Genomic DNA, 19715 nt, shown 5'->3' with positions numbered 1-19715 from the left:
TCCTAAATTGGGGACTTGCAATGCAAATCTCAAATCAAGGGTTTTAGAAGGCTTGAAAATAAATAAATGCTTTTATTGATATTTTTTTATAAAAATAGTTTCCTTTTTCTATTCACATTACTACTGGAATCAAAGAATTTGTCATCCGCCTCATCTTTACCACCTGCTAGCAGATGGTAAAGAAACTCTTTGCCGTTAGCTGTTAAAAAAAAAACAAAGAACACACTAATAACAAATATATTATTTGTCATCAGAATGCGTCAAAGAGACCAGACGGGCCTCACTACACCGTAAACGGCATGGTCCTGTTTTTACCATCTGCCTCCCCATTTTTGCAAGGGGATGGCCACGGTGCCCGGCCCCCTCAGCATCCCCATCTCTTGAGACCTCTCTCTCTCCCTCAGGCCTTTTCGGTTGTGAAATCCCCTACAAGTCAAAATACCTCCAAATACCCTCCAATCCTCTTGACAAAGGCCGCCCCTCGCCGCGCCTCCTCCTCCCTCCCGTCCCCTCGCCTCCCTTTTCCGCTTCTCGATTCTGCTCCGACGTCAGATCTGTCGGATGGATCCGCGGCCCCCAGACACGTCGGAGGAGCCGGGTGCCCCTTCCACCGCCCGCGCCAGCGCCGCGTCGTCCAAGGGAGCTCCCGTCACATGTACGACTCCGCGCGGCCGATAGGAGGAGGGTTTTGTTGCTTGCTTGCCGTCGCGATAATCGCGGAAAAGCTTCGTTTCCGTTTCACAAGCCGCCGCATTAATCTGTGTGCGGTATTGCTACTGCTCCCGGTCTCATTGCCCTAGATAGAGACGAGTAATTCGATCAGTTCGAACAAGCCAGCCAACATTTGTGAAGCTGTGTAAGCTTCTCAAGTCTTCTTTTCCTCTAGCTGGACGATTGTGCAGTTTTGTTTTTCTTGTTTTCCTTTCCTGTTTCGTAGGATAGCCTTCCTGTTTCTCTTTTTTTTTTCTTGTTATGTTGTAGTTGGCGATCAGCTAAACATCTCCTTCAGTTATCAGCCAAAACCAGAAAACCTACTGACAGAAATACAAAAACTTGACAGCGTCACATGACTGCAGGAATTATATAAAAGAATCAAAACTTACATGATTTATGTTGGATCTGAAGCCCATGCTTTTATAATATCAGGGTTACATTATTGACTCTAGACACAACTGGATATATGTTCGACTCTATAATATAAATCCCAAGATTTTACAAAAAATCTTAATGTATATATACAACTGGACATTTGACTGTAGATACATATCAGATATGTCGAGAATTTAACATTATAGGATTTCTTTCCGCCATCGACTACGTTTAACATCTACACATCGTCTCTTTTTGGCTAAAGCATACATGTCATTGCCCTATAAATTTGTACTATATATGTACTGAAGAACACGTCAAGGAGTTAAATACTATTATCATATAGTATAAAACTCCAGGGAAATATAGGATAACATGGGAAGTTGGGAGATAAAAAAGAGGTGAAATTGACATGTGAAAACTTGTTTTTATGAATACTTCTCAAGTTCTGCATGGCACAATTATTACTTACGAATAGTGCTAGGTAAGGTAGAAGGATTGGAAAACTTGAAAATATCTATTGGTTAAGCTTCTACATGACGTGTTAATTTATCACCAGAAAGATTAGTGCATTTGTGAGCTGAACGGAAGTCTTTTTAAAGCCTCAAAACACTGTTCTTCATGAGTTCAGCCAGGTCCATATTCGTCACCTGCTTATTGACACCTTCATGAGATTCATTCTCATGAAGATGGCCTTGGTCTGATGTGGTTAGGAGGAGACACCAATCTCATGGAGATGGCATTGGTCTGATGTGGTTAGGAGGAGACACCGAAAAGGAATAGTGTGAAAGTTCTGAGATTTGCAGACCATAGGCACAATTTTTTCTATGTCATTAGGAGTTGTAATAAATTACTTATAGGATTTAAAGCATTAAAATGACCATAGTAAATTCTGCGTATGCCTGATGGTGCATATATGTGACATTCAACAACAAAAGCTATGGAAAAACTGACCTTGTCAAATTCACCCTCTCCTTTACTTGCACGCCACATGCTACAATAGTACGTGTGCTAATTAGCTCAAGTAAACATTTGTTTTCTTGGAATCCAGAAAGAAGTGTTATAATTTAAGTGCTCCAAATACAATACAACAACATATAATTTCTTTGATACTTATAGCGACATCATTTTTACAAATTGCAAATAATTGTCACTTTAAGATGGATGTCAAATAATATTAAGCACTATAAATAAAACTCTACCAAAATTGAAGGAGCATCATATTTTTATATTTTCAGCATAGGCTTGTCAACATGCATCACATAGGGACTACCTAGAGATTTCTTTTTGCAAGTGACTTACAGATTTATATTAACTGTTGTATATAAAAAAATAGCTACTATGCTGATATTAAACAAAGCGTGAACATGCAGACATGCTTTTGTTGGATATTTACGGATTTGAAAGTTTCAAGACAAACAGGTACTTGTCTGGAACGCTTTTGCATTTGACCCTGTGTTACGCTCAGTTTGCGGTTGCTGAATTGTGTTGTGCTGAAACCAATTAATCAGAACAAGAAAATTTAATAACAGGACCAGGCTATGCAAGACCTGGTCTAACATTATAAGTTCACACACCTTAAGATATGTGAATGAGATTTACAGGTTTCTCAGTAAATATATGATCAAACTCCCCCTTTTGCTTCACCAATATCTGAAGACATAATCTGGTTGAGGCAATATTCTTTTGGACACGGATATTTTATGTATTCTGACTGTATATAAAACATCATGCAGTGAACATATTTTATTTAGAAACTTATTACTATAACATGATGCATCTAACAACCCATGCGATACTAGTTATTCGGAGAATAATTTAGTGGAATTAGCTATTTATGTTTGTGACCTTTCCTCTTGCAGTAAGGACTGTTTGGAATCATGGAAGTGCTAGGAGTAAGGACATGATAAATGTGTAATGTAATTTATAATTCAAATCATCCAGTTCTTAATTGGCTCGGTATTTTTTTTTTCTTGCAGAAAGGTATGATATAGAATGTAGCGCATCATTTCATACCATTTGAAGCTCTAGATGTAAGAAGATCTGACATTGGTTAGGCTGGGCCATTACCCGAAAAGAAAACTCCATTCCTCATTTATTTCCTCCCTTGCAATTGGCACCGTTCTCTTTACCTTATCATTGGAAAGTTCATGTCCATATCTACTTGACAAGCAGACTAATGTTCATGTACCAAATGCCAAAGATCTCTAGCCGACATAATCCTTTAGCTGGCAAACCATGAACCAGACTGGTTGTTTCCACTTTTTCAATGCGTACTGGTGATATGTCGGATATCATATCTGACAGTGGAGTGCATGTTTCACCAATTATGCTACTTTCCAATTTCACCCTTCTCCATCTCTGATTTGTTTCTGTTTCAATATTTCTTTTGGTCCAGGAGACAAGAATGGCAAAAACGGTGAACTGGTAAAGTGCTCCCAGGATTATTTAGTCAGTTGTGAACCAAACTTTTCAGGATAGTTTGTTTCAGAGTAACAGTTTCCATTTATCCATCTCACAGAAGTATGACCCCCAATCTGGCATGAGGAATGGTGTGTTTGAATGGCAATGCTGTCAGTTCGAAAAGGTGTCTAGTCGAACACCTGAGTTGATGCGCGACATGAGGGCCAGTGCACAGAAGATGCGTGTCCACTTCAAGGACACTGAAGATCTCAAAGTGTGGGATGCTTATGAAACAAATGATCTCAATGCATATGAACAGGACCTCGAAACCTCTCTTGGAACACCTGAGGTTACCTCGGTTAGTCTCATACACACTTTACATATTGTTGTCAAAATTCCGTGACGGTGAATCAAACTTTATGGGACCTTGTAGAATGTTTCCATCGCAACATTTTAATTCCTAGTTTCTTTCAAAACAAGTGCATAATTGCTCTGCTCATACTTACCTTTTCTTTAATATTCATAATAGATACTCCCTCCGGTCCTTTTTACCCTACGCATAAGGCTGAGCCTGCATACCACGGAGATGCTCGGGCGAATTGTTTTGGACAATTATGCCTGTGCTTTTGATTTGCAGCCAGCACAGGACCCCTCGGTAGTTATTGCTTGCATGACTCGTCGCCTCAAATCCCTCCCTGTAGCTGCACGTGGAGTGCTTCGGCTCACCACCCCTCTCCTTGTGCACAACTTTCTCTCCCTCTCTCTCTCACTCTGCATGGCGCCATGTTGTCCACGTCTAAAAAAATCAGGAGAGATCAAGATGGAGGAATTAGCGCTAAGAATTTCGCAGGTCCCAGGTCCCTCCTAAACAGACATGCACGCGTGTGAATTTGCAAGATGATATTTTGCTTGCTCCAATGAACAACTTGAATTAGAGATACATGTTTATAAAGCTTCCCCCATGACCAGATCAGTTCACACTTCTCTGCTCCACCCCCTTGCTGCTCGCCACAGGCATATAGTAGTACACATAGACCTGAACTTTGTGATTAATTAGGACAAGGTGGATGAGCGGTATGATGGTCGTTTCCATCCACGCGCGTCTTGCATAAGCGTTGTGCCGTCCGCGCACACCGTGCATGTGCTATGTGTCATCGTCGAGCCTGCGGAGCATGTCGGACAGTGCACACATGTGGTGGGCGCTGTCTTTTGCGAGCCATCGCTTTCCTGCTTGATGTCGTTGTGGTTGAGCATATCGAGGTCAACAGACGTGAGCACGTCGGCGGCGCCGCCAACCCTGTCCTCCACGAGCTCGTTGTCCAGCATGGCTACCGCGAGCATGTCGATATCCGCAAGAACATTATCATGCACGATCATTCCGATGCCCACTAGGACGCTCTTCTCCGTGTGGCAACCTCGCTGTCATGTACGACCGTCTCGAGCAAGCCACCATCTCGAGCAAGCCATCGTCCACAATGATGTTGTACTCCACAGCAGTCGGCACTGTCTTCCGCGAGCCATCGCTTTCCTGCTAGATGTCGTTGTGGTTGAGCATATCGAGGTCAACAGACGTGAGCACGTCGGTGGCGCCGCCAACCCTGGCCTCCACGAGCTCGCTGTCCAGCATGGCTACCGCGAGCATGTCGATATCTGCAAGAACATTATCATGCACGATCATTCCGACGCCCACTAGGACGCTCTTCTTCGTGTGGCAACCTCGCTGTCATGTACGACCGTCTCGAGCAAGCCACCATCTCGAGCAAGCCATCGTCCACAATGATGTACTCCACAGCAGCCGCACGCACTTGCCGGCCTCGTAGATGTTGTCGTCACGAGGAGGTTGACGTCCCCGTTGTCCGTGTTGTACACAAGGTTGTCACCCCTCCATGCCCTCATCTTCTTCCACGTACTGATCTTCTTCCTCGTCTATTGGTTGGCTCTTTCCTCCAATAGATCGGTTTCCTCATCTGCCATGGGGACGAGCTGCAGCTGGACAGAGAGGAGCACGTGGAAGGTGGTAGACCCAAGCGGAAGCGACCGAGTAATAGGGGAAAAGATGGGTGAAAAAATCTTATGCGCAGACTATGGAAGTGTAACAACCCCAATGCATTCATTTACAACTTTGTATCTTTCCTTATATGACACCTTCCTATGTTGACATGTTGAGTGTGAATAAAGTTTAAGCATGGCCTTCATCACTTGTTGCATCATGGTATCATAAGCATCATATCATTGTATTGCATAATGTTTGTTCAAGTGCCATGTGAGTGGTTGTGGTGAGGTGTGTGCATTGTTGTGTGAGTGTGCTCATGTGTGGTTTCAAGCTTTGCAACACCCTTGTTGCATCAAATAGTAGGAAAACCCTCTTCTTCTTTTATTTTAAGAGTTGTGTTAGAAGTTATTGGTTTTGGTCAAATAAAAATGTTGTTCCCCTCTATGTTGTTCTGTTAAATTTTGTAGCAGTAGCCCTTGCCTTGTTTGAAGTTTTTCTGCTGTCAAAAACCTTGCAAAACAGTTTGGATTAAATGTTTTGGGTGATAATTTGTTGTTGTAGAAAAATGCCAAGTCATTTTTCTAAAATAGTGCATAATAATTGTGAGGCCATAGTATTTTTATTTTTGCAAAACCCTTTGTATTTTTCTGTGTGTGCATTTTTAGATGTTTGTGGGGTTTTAAATAAAACAATGGGTGTTTAGTTATTTAAGAGAGAGAGAGAGAGAGAGAGAGAGAGAGGCTTACCTCCGCCTTTCTCCCTCTCCCGGCGCAGCCCAGCAGCAGCCCCGCAGCCACCCGCCAGCCCAAAGCACGATCGCTTCATCTTGCTCTGTACGGCATGCATTGGCAGCAGCCACGTCGACGACCTTGGTGATTTGACGGCCGACGGTGGCCCTAGAGGCCAATAAAACACATCGGGGAGCTAACCCTAACTCCCCTCGCTCCATTCTGTACCCCCTCGCCTTGCCGCCGTCAGGTAAGCATCTCCCCACTCTCGTCGTCGCCATGATCCCAGTGCTCCGTTCGAGCTTCTACTAGAGCACGAAGTGACCTCCTCAGCCTTATTCCATCGCGTTGGTGAAGCGAGAAGGATCCCTTGCTTCACTCTCTCCTTCCTCGACGTCAAAGAGGACGCCAAGGACCACCTCAGCGCCTCCCCCATTGCCATCTGCTTCCTGAAGATTCGGGCAGAAGAACTCCGTCGTTCGCCGTCCCCCAGCGCCGTCCTCCTCGCGCCCGAGCAGCCGTCTTCGTGTCCGAGGTAAGCGTCGTCTTCGTGTCCGAGGTAAGGAGGTACGACCCCTCCTTCCCTTCTCGCTTGCCCGTTCGTCGTTAGCCAGCGTACGCGTAGACCGAGCCGTCGCCACACTCGTGCTCTCAGTGCTATGTGCCAAGTTGTGTTTTGTATTCAATTTTGGTAGTGGTGAGCAGAGCCCCGCTGTTCCCCGTCCCAGCGCGCGCCTCGCAGCCGTGGCACACTCACGCGCCCGTGCATGCGTGCCTCGCTCGATGAGCTTTGTGCAGCGACCTAGCCGCTGTGTCGCCTTCCCTGTGACCGGAGAGGCTCGATTCGAGAGGCGACAAAATGGTCAGTTGGAATGATTTCTGCAGTGACTTCAGGGCTCATTACATTCCACCAGCTTTGTGGAAGATATGCGTGAGAAGTTCAGGCGCTTGAAGCAAGGGAATTTATGTGTGTATAATTACAACATCAAGTTCCAGAATCTTGCCCATTATGCAAAGCAAGATGTTTCGGATCAAAAGAGCAAGATTTATCAGTATCGTGGTGATGTGAAGGAAGATTTGTAGTTGTCCCTTGCCTTGCACGATCCTCTCGAGTTCGTCCAGTTCTACAACTTGGCTCTTAGGTCTGAATCAGCTTTTCTCAAAGTTGAGAACTCAAGGAAGCGATTCAGAGACTCTAGTTCCCTGTGACCGGAGAGGCTCGACCCCGTCGTGCCTCGCCTTTCCCCACGGCAGCCCCGGGAACGAAACCCCCGAGGGATCCTGCATCCCCGCCGGCCACTCTTAGCCGTTGTCGTCGCCGCCTCGCCCGCTAGAGGCGAGTTCTTCCCTCTGTCTGGAGGTGGAAGAGGGCCTGCACCGCTTCGTAAGTTAGCCTATTGGGGGCCGAACCTTTACTGGTTCAGACCACCCCCTCCTAGCCTAGTGGTTGCCGTGCCGCGCCTCCACCAGGGAGACCCGGGTTCGTACTCCGGCTCCTCCCCACTTTTTTCCCATTGTTTCAGCAAGCCTGACAGTGGGCCCGAGGGCCCACATATCACCCCACAAGGGCATAAAGCCACTTCCAGGTGGGTCAGGTTTCAAATTATTTTGGTGATGTTTTTTGCTGCATTTTAATTGTTTTTAGGATGTTTTCAGATTTTGTAGGTTTCCAAATCTGGACATGCCAGATTTGGCTTTGGCCAAATAGAGAAACTTCTGACTTATAAGTCATTTGTGATTTTGGGGGCTATTTTCGATTTAGTTTGTGAGTGGTCTTCTTTGTGGAACATATAGGTGTGATATATGGTTTTGGGGTAGAAAAACCCAAGGAATCCAATGGTGGCATTGGATTTCACTTTTGAGCAAGTTAGCAAAAGTGTCATTTTGTGATAAGGTGGCATTTTGTCATTTTTGTAATATTTATTTCGTGCATGCTTTGGAGTTTGTGTCAACATGAAAGTTTTAGCACTTTGTGAATACTAAGGACTGGTATTTTTGTTTGGCATGATACTACTGTAGATAAGTGGATAATGTGTAAAAAATATTGTTGTTTGCATTGCTAGAATAATTTTTAAGTGTTGGAACTGTTATTTTCTTTCCCTGCCGTGAGCATGGTTTCCATGAATGTGTTGATATTTGGTGGTTGCACCAATGGCATGAATTGTAGTGGTTGAACCCCTCTACAACTTGGTGCCACAAGTTTATTCATAGGACTTTGCATCATAGTTTTATTCTTTGGTGTCACAACTTGGTGCCACAAGTCTAAAGATTCTTCTATTATTTTATTGCCCTGTTAGTTTGATGCCAGTAAGTTGTCTGTGGGGTTTTAGTCCAAGCTATGAACTAGTGGATCCTATATCACCTTGTTAAATTTCATGTCTTGACGCTTGTTGGAGCTTGCTATTTTGTTGCTGTCAAAATGCTTCAGGTTAGATTTTCACTGAGTCCTGAACTGTTATAATTTTTGCTATGTTTAGGGCTGGGTAGCCATTGATTCTTAGTGCATTATCTATTTGTTGGATGTTGTAGTACTGTTTGGTAGATTTGATTTTATGCTTTGGTTAAATTGTTGGCTGGTTGAATCTACCTTAATTCTTGTGAGTAAAGTAGTAAGATGCGGTAAGTGAACAGATTGTGTGCTATTTTGTTTTGGCCTTTGTGTGAGTTGTGCTTGATAGAATTGCATGATCTTTAACTCTATTCCACATAGAATTTTGTGCTTAGTCCAGTGGAAACCTTGGAATTCCAAGTGGATTCACATAGCATCTGGTATGTTGTTGTTTTGTCTCTGTAGGCTTTTGTATCTTTTTTTAGTTTCCGGAAGTTCTGTAACTCGGTTCGCGGCGTTCTTTATATGTTTCTTGCATCGTTTTCTCGTGTTGCATCCATTCCTGCCATGATCATGAATGTACAAATAAGTTAACTTGAGGTTCTATTCAAAATGTTAATAACTCAAATAATGCATGAAAGTGACTAGTATAGCAATGCTGATGAGGACATCAACACCATTGTTACACCCACAACCCCAGCTGCTATACATACTGGTCCAATTATTAGAGTTTGCGCACGCCAATTAAATTACCAGGTACTTTCATTTCTTGAAAATAATTATAACGTTTATGAACATATGATGTTGTCTAAGTTAGATACTTTTGTTGTGCTCGTGAATGAAGGACCTAGCATGGACAAGAAGGACAGCCGTTGGAGCGGGATCAAGCATGGAGAAGAAGGTGCACGCGCGGGAAAGAACAATGGAGCTTTCACTCGTAACTTTCGCACTTTAAAGCCACCATAAGGAGAGCATGAAGGCTTGGACGAAATATTCAAGGCACCACTTTATAAATTTCATCCATAGGCTATTATAGGTGTTGTGCCACCTTATTTTTGGGCCAGGCCCATGTCATTTCAAAATACCATAATATAGGCTGATTTTAGAGTCCGTATGTGTGGGGAAACCGAGTTTATGGCTGTTTTCGGACCCCTCCTCCAAGGGTCACAAAATTGCCTTTCTATTCCCTCATATATACAACCCTTACAGCGTGTTTGTTTCGGGGCAATTTGTAGTAGGGAATGGGAATTAGGGGGGTGTAGGACTTAAAATCCCTTGTTTGATTGGAGGACAAGGGAATTAATGAGGAAGGGGAAAGGGAGTTACGGGTCAAACTCCCCCTTATCTCTTCCCTAGTGGGGGCTGGTAATTGAGGAAGGGAATGGAAAATGAGAGGAAAAAAACTGTTGTCATGTTAGTTGCTCTCGCTCCGTATGTGTAGGGATGGAATACCACCGGTGGACCCATTTACTTAGTTAGTTTCCCTATCAAATTCTCATGGAAAACCCCTTTCAATCACCAAACAAGGGAATGGGACTAGGAGACTATTTCCCACGTCCAAACCCTGCAGCCAACTCCCACTGCTAATTCCCATTCCCCTTCCCTGAGACTGCCAAACACGCTGTTAGGACACCGTTTAGACTTGGATTTTATTTAGATTATAAGTTCGCCATAGCTGCAACTTCGTGTTCTTCGTTTGTGTTCTACGACCAGACAAAGGCGTCACAGAACTCCACCTTCATCAATAAAGCTTTCCTCTTATATTCGCAATATCTTGATTGCAATCTTGGTTTCTTGATTGTTCTTCGTTTGCGTGCAGGAAACAGACCTTCATGGTCAGGTTGATCGTGCTGCGGCGTGATCAATAACCTCTCGGAGTTGGTTTAGCGATTGCTAAGGCGCGACGTCCTCACACGTTCGTAGTCGGATCATCAAACTCTACTCCACCAAAACGATACCCACGGTCTCATCGAAAGACAGGGACAACTTCGCCTCTATCAAATGCCATGCTTCCTTTCATGCCACACATGTATTTTTTGTAGCATTGTCACTTGGTGGTGTTTATTGGTTGCTTATTTCTTTGGGTAGCAACGGGTGCTGAGAACGAGTTCGAGGATTTCGTTGAGTATGTTCAGGAAGATTAAAAGCAGTTCCAGTCTGAAGATCTCACAGGCAAGACCCAAGTGAGCGCTCCTAACATGTTCAGGGTTGTTATGGGGACTCCCTTGGTAAATCGTTTACTCTAAGACTTGTCTGACAAGACCCAATTTTGGTGTTAAATTTGCTAACAACTTAATAATTAAAGCATAGGGAATAGCTACCTCGAGGAAACTTAACCAACCCCGGGCTAGTGCTCCTCATGAGTGTTGGTCCAACCTAGAGCCATTTGCGGGGCCAACCCGGGGCAACCCGGGAGATGTCTATCAGGCCATCGTAAGTTGTGCTTATCTGACGTGTCCTGAGACTGAGATATGCAACTCTTATCAGGGTCGTCGCCACGTAGGGTGGTCATGCTGGACTTGTCTTACCTTAACGATATATCTTGTGCATCAGGATTCCGGTGAGACTTTGGGTTTTTCTCAGAGTTGAGATTTTCCACTAAGGACTCGATGAGACCGCGAGTTTCGTGATCGAGGATTTCTATGCGGCCTTTGATAATTTTTGATGGACTAGTTGGACCACCCCTGCAGGGTTAAATCTTTCGGAAAGCCTTGCCCGCGGTTATGTGGCAAACATGGAAACTTTGTTTAACATCCAGTTCTAGATAACTTGAAGTAACTTACTTAAAGCTGCCAACTGTGTGACTGTTTCCTTCAGAGTTTCTTCTCTGATCGAGAACACTGTGGGGTTATGAATGACGTAAGTAGGTGTTCAGGATCACTTAGTGATTATTCATAGTTCACAAACGTCATGCGTAGACCACTATATTTTTAATTCTTGTTCAACGCAAGTTAGACACCATAAATGCTTAGGTTGCTGCAAACTCAAACACATACCCCATTCTTACCCAACAACTTAGCTAGATTCGATACCAAGGTCATGGGATTGCTGAGTCCTTGTGCCTCACAGATTACTACCACCACCCACAGGTACAGGTACCGCAGATGCAGATGCCTTGGAGCATACCCACCTGAAGTGGGAGTTCGAGGAGGACAGTGGTCGTATGTACGTGACATACCCTGATGACTAGAGGCCCTTGGTCGTAATCGTGGGCCTAGTGAGGTGGGAACATTGCTTTTGTCGTTTATCTTATCCGTAGTCGGACCCTGCCTTCAAAATGATTTGAATAAATGTTGTGTGAATCTTGTACTTAAATTTGTGGCGAGTGTAAGCCAAATCTTATTACTCATCCCTCTTGTATGTATTGCAATGTTTACCGTTCTTGCGAAACACTTAGATGCGCCCCTTTCCCCTTTTGAGGCATCCCCCCCAATAAGGAAAGAGCCACATCTTGGACGTTACAGGTTGGTAATCAGAGCCTTAGAACCATACGCACCTTTGGTTGATCGAAGTTGGCGAGTCGAGTCTAGTGAAAAACTATTTTGAGTCTTAGTTATATCAGAGAGTAGGTTTGTTTTTACTCCTCTTCTATGCTCTGGTGAGGTTCATGACTTAGGAAATTTTAATTCTACTCCTCTTCTCGCTCAAAAAAAATAGGATCACGCGGATATTTTGGAATCTATATGATACTGATGTGACGGAGTTCGGACTTGGTGCCTCCTACTGTGTTGATTTTATTCCGGGGAGTTGAGCTCGAGGGGATTCTTGTGCACATCGTTATCGTTCAGATTTCTTATTATCTAAGAACTGAAGATGTTCGAAATTGCTTCAATACTAGTAGTGGCAAGATGAGGCCGGCATCCCCAGTACTGGTGAGAGTGTGTGGATGTACTGCCATACTCAGTGTCATTGTGCTTTCGAGGATCTGAGATAGATGAACTTGCGGATCTTCTCGGTTGTGTTTTGAAAAGTTGCGGGAAAGGTGTAGCTGATTACACTGAGTACGTTCCGGGACCCGCAACCGGATTGCATAATCAAGAAAGTTTTCGTATGTTGTTAGGTGGGAATACCATTAGTCTACTAGGAAAATCTTTCATGAGATGTATGTTGGGATATACATTTGTTCCGAGCAATTGTAGCTCATACTACTTGACAATTACTAGTGGCTTTTGAATCAGATGTTGTCGACAGTAATTTTGTGAAAGCATTTTTACTAACTCTAGTTCAAGTGCAATTGCTAAGAATTCTTGTTGAGTTATTCTGTCCATTGATTCAGCTTGGTCTTTAACAGACTTTCATTTCTAGTGTAATGTTGTTGTCCGTCTCCAGGATGGCTCCACCAACTCGTCAGAATTCGAGTCGTGAGAGTGAGCAGTCAAACCCTCCACCATCCCCTCCGTCATCGCCTCCTCCTTATGAGGCATGGCAAGCTGTGATGACTGCAACCAATGCAAACACTCAAATGTTGCTCCCGCTATTGCAAGAAAGGACTCAAGGCCAGCAGTGCAATTTCAACAATGGTGGTTAGTAGTTTGCAACTCTGAATCAATTTCTAGCAAATCAGTCGAAGTCCTTCACCTCTTGTGACCAGCCATTCGATGCGGATGATTGGATCCGTGATATGAACAAACACTTTGAGTGTAGTAATGTCAAACCTAAGGATTGTGTCAAGTTTGCGACTTTCTAGCTCAAAGGGCATGTAGCAGAATGGTGGAAGAAGTTGAAGGATTCAAGAGGCGACAGAATGGTCAGTTGGGATGATATCTGGAGTAACTTCAGGGCTCATTACATTCCAGCCAACTTTGTGGAAGAGATGCATGAGAAGTTCAGGCGCTTGAACCAAGAAAATTTGTGTGTGTACAATTGCAACGTCGAGTTCCAGAATCTTGCCCATTATACAAAGCAAGATGTTCCACATGAGAAGAGCAAGATTTATCAGTTTTGTGGTGGTCTGAAGGAGGATTTGCAGTTGTCCCTTGCCTTGCACGATGCTCTCAAGTTCGCCCAGTTCTACAACTTCGCTCTCACGGGTGATTCAACTTTGCTTAAAGTTGAGAACTCAAGGAAGCGTTTCACAGACTCCAGTTCCTCTTCCTCAACTCACGTGGTTCCAAAGCAGCGAAAATATTGGGTTTCTCCTCCTCCTCGACAGAATCACCAGTTCAAGCAGTATGGTTGTCACACCCTGGTTTCACTTTATTTCAACTATAGTCTTTTCAAAATTTGAGTTTATTAAAAAAATTAAGCAAATGCTTTGATTGCCATGATTGTCACTGTTTGTGTGTATGCTTGAGTGTGTGGATCTAAAAACAATATTTTTATAACATGTTATTTCCAAAAAGATCCTTTTCTTATTTTGACTATTTCAAAACCTTGCTTTGGGGTTTGCACTATAAGTCCCTGACTCCAAGGGAGTGCCTTGACCCAAAGATTGTATTCTGATTTTGGCACTATTATAACTCTCCAAAATCATAAAATGATTATTCTACAATTTTTGTATATTTTATTTGCATGTCCTTTTCTGAGGCTAGAAATGATATTTCTGTATGGCAAATTATTTTTCTGTCCGAGAAAAATCTGAGAAAATTTGGGGATACTCAGAGAACATATATTTTCCATACATAAGATTTTCAACCCTTATTTATGTTCGAATATTTGAATTAATCCTTGAAAACCTATTTTGTCTGTTTTGACCTTTTGAAATAAATTACAAAATTCTAGCATGTTTCCCAAGTTATATTTGGTGATCATGCCAAGTTCCACCTTATTCCAAGGTGGTTTGGTTCACCAAATATTCCAAAAACATTCCCTGTCCAGAATCAAGTTGTAGCAACTCTACATAGCAAAGTTTGTCCAAATGGCCTGAAACTTTGCACGAGTGCTCAATACCTCAATTGAGGAGACCCTGTCAAATATTGGATTTGTGGGGATTAATTTACCCACATTCTATTTTAAAAGGACATAACTGCCCATTTGGGGGTGTTTTCAAGTTTACACCGTCAAACTTGTCCAATGGAGCTCAAATTTGGTAGAGCATCCTACTTTTGCATAAAACCCAATCTTGTTAACTTTCAGCATCAGTGGTGGAGGTTAACTACCCCAAACACATATCAAACACCTTCTGCCAGTATGGTCAAACAACACTTAACACCCTCTACACCCACTCCCTTCCCATTAAACTCTTAGTGCAAGCTGCGAGCACCACTCCTCAAGTGCAGATGAGTGGCCCCTCTCTAGTTCCAAGCATGTAAGCCAAAATCCCCAATTTAGTCTGTGATTTGAGGATGACAGCTTCTCTCAAATCATTTCCTTTGACCAGCATTGAGTCCCTCGGCTCCCAAATAGCTAAGGAGCATCTAAGCCAACCGCCGGACATGCCAGACAGAGCCGAAGCACCCCCAGAGCGCACGTGCATGCCGTGGCATGCCAAATCTGCGCTCCGGGCGCGCTACAGGGCGCACCCAAGGCAAAAGAGGTCAGCCCGACCAGTTCTCACCTCCTCTCGGTGTCTCTCCGTGTCTCCGACAAACCTCCTGACTCAGAGCACCTCAGGGCCCCTTCTCCCCCTCTCTACTGACCCAGGCGACGCGTGCCCGCGTGCGCCAGATTTGGCCAGAAGTGCGCGGCTCCGCAGCACGCGCGCGCTCAGCCTCTCTCCCTCTCGTTGAGTCTCTGGAGTCTCAAACCACGTCCGCGAAACCGTGGTATCGACCTCGAGCACTCTCTCCCTCTCTTGCGGCCACGGTGAAACCACTGACACTCCCCCGCTCGGTGCACCGTTGCTGGCCTATAAATAGGCCCTCCCCCTTCACTCCAACAACTCACACCACTCCTCCAGACCCTCAATCGAGCCACTAACCACTCCATTCGAGCAGAGAGAGCTCCGGTGCTCGAGATCGACCGAGGCCCTGCCGCTTCGGAGTTCCGTCGATCTCGGGTTACAGGCCAGCTCTCGTGCTCCTTCACCTCCTCCGTGACCATAGTGAGCTCAGCAAGCCTCTCCACCTCTTCCCCGAGCATTTCCCTCCCCGTAGCACCCATCTCCGCCACCACCCGTATCACCTCTGTCACAACCACGTCGTCGCCGGTGACCCAGGGCCTCCCCGTCGTTCATTCGACCACCATCAGGTAGGCAACGATGCCACAATGTCGTTCCTGCCATCACCTGGCCACGAGGGCGTCGGAATCGCTGCCGGCGTGCCTCCCCTCCCCTCTGTCCAGAGGAGGAAGACGACCCCGACAGGCATGCCCCACCTATCGGTGGCCAGTCTCTCCCCTCTCTCTCCTCTCTCTGCCACTCACCGCAGGGGCCCGCGCGTCAGTTTTAAACCTGACGGCGCGCGCGTACTTGGGCTACTCGCTAGCTAGCTCGGAGGTTGGCCAGTTGGGCCAGCCCAGCCACTCGCCGAGCCAGGCCAGGGTTAAGCCCTTTTTTCCTTTTTCTTTTAATGCCGACACTAAATGATTTTTTGTAAAGTTAAATATTAAATAAATTTTAAATATTTTTCCACCACAATTCTTCTAAAAATGTGTAGAATTTATTAGTGCTGCCACACTGATTTTTGTAAAAACCTTTATACATGGCTTTGATTAAAATGCCTAGTTTTAATATTTTAGCCGTGTTAACTAGGTTTTAAAAATACCTTTTTGCATCAAAACCAGAGAGAAACATTTTTTAAACTATAGTTAAGATTTATCAGAATAGGTTACATTTTTTAAAGTGAGTTTGTGCTCTGTTTTTGAATGTGCTTCTTATTATTATTACTATTATTACAACGATAGATTCCGCGTTGGACGAAGGACTTGGGCCCGAAGACCCCGAATACCTAGCTAATCAAGGCAAGCAACCCTTTGACCATGACTAAGAAAAACTTCTATGCATGACACATTGGTTACTCTACTCCGATGCATATAGTTAAGGATGATCAGTGCACCCCCGCATGGTGTTTCCGATAGCTCCTCTGGAGCACTTGCATTCAGCATGACGCTACCATCTATGAGGGTCACACTGATAATATGTTGACAAGTAGACATTAGTGCTACACATGGAAAGATCATGTGCATGATGATGGTAACACAAAGTTGATATCAAAGGTTTTACGAAAACCCCGTCGGGTGCCACTAATGCCCGAGGGTGATGATGTTGAGTTGGGTGACCACTTGTGAAGAAGTGGTGCACCGGAAATGTTTTGTGTGAGTGGTTTCGGAAATGAGATTAGATTTATGATGTGTCGACCGTCCCAACCTTACATGCGCGACCACGATACCCCTTTATGGGACGGGGCTTTGTTGACTACTTTGGTCGGTGCTAGCAAATAGGCCACATTACTAGTGGCGAGAGTGATATGTGGTCACTCTCGTGACGGGGTCGTACCGGGTAGGTCGACTATGCCGTTTTTACGTGTTTCGGGCACACCGTTGGTCCCTGCATGGATGATACAGTCCAGAGTTGGTGTTCGTAAGACGTACATCATGTGGGCTGGGTACCAATAGAGTGGACTCTTTGTCTAGTGTCGTTAGGGGAAAGGCAATGATCGGGTACTTACCTTGGGTATGTTATATACCGTGAGTCGTGGATGACATGGAAGTTTCCCAGAACTCGTGGGTGCAGCGTACAACCTCTCCAGAGTGTAAAATTATTCGAATAGCCGTGTCCACGGTCATGGACAGTTGGGTAATCCTGGTTAAACTACGTCCAGTCGTTTTCGCATAAACCAAGTGTGTGTGTGTTGTCTGAAAGAGGTGATAAGGTCAAGTTCAGTTACTTGGCGTATAGGGTGAACCCGAAGTGTTCAGCTCTGAGCAGATATGTTGACATATGTAACCTATTCTTATGATTACCATCTAGCTTATGATGCATATACATACAAGTAATTGACCATGCATATTCTTAAGTAAAAAACTTGCTTTCCGCAAAGGCCACATATTATTTTATTGTCATAAACTTCATCATCCATATCATGGGCTGTTTGCGAGTACATTCAAAGTACTCACTGACTTGCCACTAGTTGTGTTATTGACTAGACATGGAGGAACCGGAGTTCGAAGAAGAATTCATCGCCGGAGACGGACACGCGAACTAGTATGCTTCCGAGTCAGAAGGCCTGTTGGTGAAGGCTGATGGCATGGGTTCCCGTTTATTACCAAGATTTCCGCTAGTAGATGTATTGGTGTGATTGGCCTTATATGCCCTACCTATGTGAAACTTGACCATGGTGGTCATTTGTTGTATCAAACGGTATGTTTGGATGTAAGACTCTTAATATTCAGTATTTGTGTGTTCGGTGAGCATTGATCTCTGGGATCACTGAGCACGTTCATCCAGCAATCTCGACTCATAAGTCGGGGTCCCCACAAAGCTGGTATCACAGCCATCCTGACTGTAGGAAGCCTTAGTTGGATGGAAAATAGCCGATAAGAATAGCACACTCAGCCCTTACACTTCATATTTTCTACACCCTACTACCATTTCATACCATCCACAAATTTCTAACCCTCTCCTAAAAACCTTGTAGATGGCCGTCGTACCTGAGACGCTTCTGGAGACTGACTTTACCTGCTTTTGGGAGATAACCTTGGGAAGTGTCAAGTACGCCGCACACCCATTTTCCTCTACCACGAGCACTGGGTCAACGCCGACACAAAGGAATATCACGTAGACGTGATAGTGAAGGCAAATGACTCCCCAACTAGTTGGTTCTTTGAAGGACCACACATGGAGAATCTGATGTCGGCAGTAGAGACAACAGCACGAGAGGCGCTCGTGCATCTCCGTGATATCCTCCCACAAATGGCCAACGAGACGGCTACTCGTCCCCGGCCTCTTGTTAAGGACGGGTTTGACGGGAGCTGGACACTCAACCCATCCCCGAAAGATGGGACGCCACTCAGGTTTCACACCTACTATAGCCTCTCCGCCGACACCCCGACTCACTTTCTGATCAAGTAATTAGTGACGCTTCGCCAAGAACTACACCAAGTCAAGGACCTACTTCACCTGAAAAGATGAAGACCCGCAAGGTCAAGAAGGAAGGAACACCCGGAGGGCAGTCTACCATTGCCTTCCGAGGAGGAATACCACCGCTCCAGGTCTGATGAGGACATGACTACCTTTGATATTATCACAATCATTGCATATGCGTATTTATTTGAGGTGGTTTATGATAAAACTTATGCAATAATTTATTTATGTTATCCGGAACAAAAATACTTTACCTGTTTTTATTTTATGCCTAAATGCAGAATGGCCGAACACTTGTATGAATCACATGTGATGACAAGGGAAGAGGAAATGGTTGGATGCTATTCAAGAGGTCCTCTCATGTCAAAGTAAATAATTAGTTGCTGTTCAAGAAGTTCTCTTACGTCACTTTTAGCCCAAGAGAAGATAGAGTTCAAGTCTTTCATGTTCTGGACTCATATTCGGACTACACACACATACCTGTACCAAAACTCCTTCAATTTTTTCATCCGGACTCCGAATTGTGTGATTCTTTTTGGGCTGCAAAGTAGATTTTGTGCTTTCAATCCTAATTGGAATCATCTTCAAATTCGTTCGGAGCGTGGATATATCGACCAAACAATATGATGTTGCACCAGAATCCGAGTCAAACAACAAGTCCAAAGGTGTTGCATCACCTCCACTTGGGCCCATAGGCCTTGTACGGCCTAGGGTTAGCTTTAGGCTGCCTTAGGATGTCCTCCCACCTCCTTGGCCACCATGCCTTGATCCTATATATGTAGATCAACCTAGTAGATTTTTTCTTGAGTTTTGTTTAGATTACAAGTTTGCCATAGCTACAACTTCGCGTTCTTCGTTTGTGTACTATGACCAGACAAAGGCGTCACTGAACCCCACCTCCATCAATCAAGCTTTCCTCTTATATTCACAATATCTTGATTGCATCTTGGTTTCTTGCTTGTTCTTTGTTTGCGTGCAGGAAACAGACCTTCATGGTCAGGTTGATCGTGCTCCGGCGTGGTCAATAAGCTCTCGGAGTTGGTTTAGCGATTGATATGGCGCGACGTCCTCACACGTTCATAGTCGGATCTTCAAAGTCTACTCCACCCAAATGATACCCACGATCTCACCGAAAGACAGGGACAACTTCGCCTCTATCAAGTGGTATCAGTTTTCAGGTTGCTCTGTGAGAATTTTCAGTTATCCCTAGAT

At 44.5% G+C, this 19715-nt stretch overlaps 1 protein-coding gene across 7 annotated transcripts; it reads left to right on the top strand.

Annotated features, from left to right (window-relative positions):
* Positions 1-364: 364 nt before the first annotated feature.
* On the top strand, positions 365-5687 carry LOC123443624. Of its 7 annotated transcripts, none has more exons than XM_045120099.1 (6): positions 365-655; positions 2952-2984; positions 3069-3072; positions 3488-3516; positions 3611-3850; positions 5446-5687. In XM_045120099.1, exons 2-6 carry the CDS (start codon positions 2970-2972, stop codon positions 5554-5556), a joined length of 399 nt encoding a protein of 132 aa, XP_044976034.1. In that variant the 5' UTR covers positions 365-655; positions 2952-2969; the 3' UTR covers positions 5557-5687. The 7 variants fall into 7 exon arrangements, with proteins under 7 accessions (XP_044976034.1, XP_044976033.1, XP_044976032.1 ...); XM_045120098.1 differs by having other exon boundaries at positions 365-856; XM_045120097.1 differs by having other exon boundaries at positions 365-2511.
* Positions 5688-19715: the final 14028 nt, after the last annotated feature.

The sequence above is a fragment of the Hordeum vulgare genome, chromosome 3H (genome assembly GCF_904849725.1).
Source record: "Hordeum vulgare subsp. vulgare chromosome 3H, MorexV3_pseudomolecules_assembly, whole genome shotgun sequence".
In the NCBI taxonomy this organism is placed as follows: Eukaryota; Viridiplantae; Streptophyta; class Magnoliopsida; order Poales; family Poaceae; genus Hordeum; species Hordeum vulgare.
This window is presented reverse-complemented; position numbering and strand designations above follow the sequence as displayed.